At 35.0% G+C, this 5054-nt stretch overlaps 1 protein-coding gene across 5 annotated transcripts in view; it reads left to right on the top strand.

The window, feature by feature from the left end:
• MTF2 (metal response element binding transcription factor 2) overlaps nt 1-5054 on the top strand; it is a 65823-nt gene that overhangs the window by 50779 nt on the left and 9990 nt on the right. For 4 of the 5 annotated variants that reach the window (XR_551755.1, XM_008589546.1, XM_008589544.1 and 1 more), the window contains 2 exons: nt 2402-2469; nt 4024-4194. Coding sequence is in view for 4 of the 5 variants with exons in the window: in XM_008589546.1 (XP_008587768.1) it covers nt 2402-2469; nt 4024-4194 (239 nt within the window). In the remaining variant the exon portion in view is untranslated. The remainder of the gene's footprint in view (nt 1-2401; nt 2470-4023; nt 4195-5054) is intronic. The other variant, XM_008589545.1, reaches the window with a different exon arrangement.

Here is a 5054-nt window from a genome sequence, read left to right as displayed (position 1 = left end):
GGTCCCCGGTCCGGTACGGGGGCAACACTGAGGGTGGCGATCCGTTGCCGGACACGGAAAAAGTCAAAAGAAAAAAAAAAAAATAAGGAAGTCAGTTTTGTTGTTGATTTTCGGGAAAATCGTGGAGCAGATTTTTCAGATACATGGTTTGTGAAGATTTAAAAAGCAAGCAATAAAGAAAGTCATGTTAACCCTGGCCGGTACGGGGGCAACACTGAGGGTTGCGATCCGTTGCCGGACACGGAAAAAGTCAAAAGAAAAAAAAAAAATAAGGAAGTCAGTTTTGTTGCTGATTTTCGGGAAAATCGTAGAGCAGATTTTTCAGATACATGGTTTGTGAAGATTTAAAAAGCAAGCAATAAAGAAAGTCATGTTAACCCTGTTTTTTTTTTTTTTTTTTTTTTAAAGATGACCGATAAGGGGATCTTAACCCTTGACTTGGTGTTGTCAGCACCACACTCTCCCAAGTGAGCTACAGGCCGGCACTACCCTGGTTTCATTTTTGATATGAGTAGGAACACTAGTTTGTCAAGTGCTGTGGGCATGGTGTAGATATAGTATAACTTGATTTCAGATAAGATATTGAAAAATGAACTGATTAAAGTAAAAATTAAATGGATTTGTAACTAATTAAAATATTAACAAAGTCAATGGCTTGGAAACTTTCTTGAGAAGACTTTAATGGAGGGCCACAGAGTTCTGTCTTTGTCTCTACCCTCAATACAAGAAAGTTGACAGAATCAAGAGTAACGATCATCTGGAACATTGAGCTGAAAACAAAATTAAGAGTTATAAACTGCTTTTAGGCATAAATACAAATAGGCATGTGATAGGAGAACTTAATTTGATGGCAGTTTATCTGATAAGATTTCAGAGTTGGGGTGATAAGGTGGGGATCCAGAAGGGGACAGAATTAGCCAAAATCTTAATATGAAATAATGATGAGGTATAGCTGTTAAAAACTTTGGCCTAATTTTGTAGTTAGACATGAAATCTGCTTTCAAATATTTGAAAAGCTGTCTGTGAAAGAGTGAATAGTAGAGTTCCAGGGAGGAAGGTTTTTCCCACCTATGAAATGGGCTTCCTCTGTAGGTGCCTCATCAGCTTTTATCAGTGGTAATAATTAATCCAATGTTGAATAACTATGCACTATAAAAAAGATTGCAAAACTGGTGGAAGGTTGAATCTAGGGTCTCTTTCAAGCTTTAAAGTCTGATTCCATTATTTCTCCTTTAATAGCAATTCTCTATCATTGGACACTTCAGAAATTACAATAGGAAGAGGTGATATGGCATAGAATCATGAGCACCTAACTGTCCTATTTCATACATTTTTAAGCATCCAACACATGGCTCTCAGTGAATGCTGGGTGATGAATGGACTTATTGTCACTTGGGTTCAGGTTCTAGCTCTCTCACAGACTAGCCAGGTGAATTTGAGCAGCTTATTTAACCTTTATATTTGTTGACTTATCTGTAAAAATAGAGTTGCAGTAAATGACTTATAAGCCTCTTCTAGCCTACAACATTTCTGTTTGGTAGATTTGTTTGCGCACTCATTTAAAACAGTTCTGAGATTTGGGAGTTTCAACTGGTAAAGAATATGAATGGTTATAATTTTGAAAGTCAACTATGATATTTTGGAGGCTTTTTAAAATAAGTCTTTATGGTTTTAATTCAGAATGTGGTTTTAATTTTATAATTTAGAAATATTTGCTAATGGGCCTTTAACTTTGAAGAAGAGGCAGAAAGGCCTGGGAGAAAGGCCTACTGGAACAAAATAAAATATTTTCTAGAATTGAATATTTAGATTTTAAAATGGTTTGTAATGATGAAAAAAATTAGCCGTTTTGGGCCAACTAAAGTCTATAATTGTCATGAAAATAAAATTCCCAATTTCATGGTATTTTTAAAAATTATAAATTATTGGTTTATGCTAATATTAGAGGTATTGGGAAATAAATGGTATGTTTTTCATTACTTTTTATACTCCTTTCTATTGATATCCATTAGAAGCTGTTATGGTCATAAATATTAAAATAATTCTAATGTATTATTTCCCCTGGTTATAAAATTTAACAATAACTAATAATAAAATCCCAGTTTTGTGGTATTTTACAGTTCGAAGTTCCTTCACAAACATATCACTTGATCTATAAAATGAACTAGTAAAGTAGTAAGTGCAAGATTTATAATCCCCTCTTCATAAGTGAGAAAATAAACCTTGGGAGGTTAAATGGCCCTAGGTCACATAGTTAGTGAGGACCTGAAATTAGAATTTAAGTCTTCTGACTACCAGTCAATACAATTTTCCTCTGAATTCACATTGCCTCTATCTAGCACCTGTATATTACTAATTGATGAAATTGTAGCACGTTAAATTGTTTCTTGATACTTCACAGCTGGCAGACACACCAAAATCTGAAAGATATGAGCATGTTCTGGAGGCATTAAATGATTACAAGACCATGTAAGTTGATTTATTTTATGTATCCCTATGAGGGAGACATTTAGTAAGTAGAAGGAATAATAGCATTGTTTAAGAATTGTGGGATTGGTGTATAGAGCAAGTGTATACCATTTTAAACATTTTAATGTCCTATTCTCTTGCAGTTAGAGTAAAGCAGTGATTCTCAAGGGTAAGAGAAGGGAAGAGTAATCCTCCTGGGAATGGTGGGTGGGAGGCATATCAGTATCTCCAGGGAAATTTGGCCTGTTCTGTTGAAAAAGCATATTCAGTAATAACTTATTTCTATAATGCAGTCTATTGAAAGTAAAATAAAATCTTGTTAGGTCTTGGGAATATGCAAAAGATAGGGAAAAATATTGTAGAGAATATGGGTTTTTTAAAAGGCTGAGATCTTTTGTTTTAAGATTAGTTGTTGCCATCAGTTATAGAAAACTAATACTGCTTTGAGTGGCATAAGAAAATTAAGTGATATTATTTGATATATTTTTGTATAGCTCTTTTTCCCTCCTTTGTTTTAAACTAGCATATCTATATTTCTTGAAAATACTTTCAAAATTCAATAGAAATTTTATAAATGTATATTATGCTCATTCCAACAAACTATTGAATTATAAAATTTTTGTGCCAAGTTGCTGTTTTGATGTTGACAGCATTTTGTCATTAGATAATACTATAATTACTAGTGGCTAGATCTTTAGACCAGCTCAAAGTCCATAAGGTACATGAGCAATTATGGTACTGGTAAAGATATTTTATGGGGCAATGAATTCTGAATTCCAAGTGTGCCAGAAATACGTCTGTTCCTGTTATGGTAGAAATGAGGGCTCCTTGTACATAAACCTGTGTAAAAGTAGAAGAACAGTCCAAACAACTGTAGAGGTTCTTGTGGCCAGGCAAGTTCCAGTTGAGAAAGGTTAGATGGAGGTATTTGGGAATAAGGACTTTAAATACTAAATGAAAGGGCTAAGGAGCATATTTTTCAGAGGCCCAAGTCCACACTCTGCTGAAATAACACTTCTGTGCCCCAGATTATTTCCAATTCCAGATCTGGCACCCTAGACACTCCTATTCTTTTGTTTTCTTGGCCTCTAGGATTAACCTCCTACTTTCTTTTTCAACGCTATTACTTAGTATATCTGACCAGGGTTTCTCTCCTCAGACTGATTCTGAAATAAAATTCTCCTTTTTCTAAACCTTTTTTGAGCTGTTTGTAACAGTTGATATTAAAATATGCAAAGACATATTGGGAGTAAAAAAGATACCATTTTGTGCTGTTCTTCCTTCCTTTAAAAGTTAGATGGCATGTTTAAAAAGAAAAGTAGACATGTGTTGTTCTCTCTTCTGGTCCTATTCCCCTTTGCCCCCTCATCATATCCTACTGTGGACTGGCTCGGAGCAGATAAGAATCCAGGAAGGCAAGGGGAAGGAAGGAGTTTTCGTAGTATTGGGTGGGCTTTCATGTATAATGGCCTATATCTGAAAGTTATGAGTTAGGGTCTGCCATGTATATGTGTTCAGTTTTTAAATTTTTAGCTAATGTTTTTAAAAATTTAGGTTTATGTCTGGGAAAGAAATAAAGAAGAAGAAGCATTTGTTTGGGTTGCGAATTCGTGTTCCTCCTGTGCCACCAAATGTGGCTTTCAAAGCAGAGAAAGAACCTGAAGGAACATCCCATGAATTTAAAATTAAAGGCAGAAAGGCATCCAAACCTATATCTGATTCAAGGTAAAAGTTGATCTGTGGCTTAGTTTTTCTCTTTAGCTTATTTGTAACTAAAACTGTATGCTGTTTAGTCTCAGTACATTTGAAAGTACAAGTGGCAGTTACCCTGATTTTTTTTTTTTTCTGTCTATATTTTCTTGCTTAGACAAAGTACAGAGTTGATGCTAGATGTTTGTTTGTTTATTTTAGGTCTTTGGCCTTCTGGGGGTAGACCCTATTGATTTTGTTAGCAAACAGCTTAAGTACTGGTCTTTTCATTTGTTCATTAATTTTTCATTTGTTCATTAATTCATTCATTCAGCACATTTATCACGTGCCTTATTATCTATCTGGGGATACATTGACAAGACAGATTTTCCTGCTGCCCTGATGGGTTTACATTATAAAGAAGGGTCATAAACAAGTAAAATAATTAGAGATCATGCTAGTGCCATTTAGGAAATAGCATACTGTTTTAGACTTACTGGGATGGATAGAGGTATATGGGGCTTTGTACTTTTAAAAGGAGGTTTGAGGAAGGACTGTTTAAGATAATATTTAAGCTGAGACTTAGAGAATGAGAATGATCTAACAATGTGAAGAAGAACAATGGGAAGAATACTCTGAGTAGTAGACAGAACAAGAGTGAAGGCCTTGAGACGTGTTCTGCCAACTCACAGAAGACTAGTGTGGTATAAGTGAGGACGAGAGTAGCATCAGGAGTTGGGAAGGTTGGGTGGGGCTTGATCATGTAGGGTCTTGTAGGTCGAATAAGGACTTTGGGTTGTTTTCTGAGGATAATGGGAGCCGTTTAAGGAATATAAGCAGATTTAATTATCTTTTAAAAATACTTTAATACTCTGGAGAGATGCTGTTTTGAGAAT

The sequence above is a fragment of the Galeopterus variegatus genome, unplaced genomic scaffold, assembly GCF_000696425.1.
Source record: "Galeopterus variegatus unplaced genomic scaffold, G_variegatus-3.0.2 Scaffold5508, whole genome shotgun sequence".
In the NCBI taxonomy this organism is placed as follows: Eukaryota; Metazoa; Chordata; class Mammalia; order Dermoptera; family Cynocephalidae; genus Galeopterus; species Galeopterus variegatus.
This window is presented reverse-complemented; position numbering and strand designations above follow the sequence as displayed.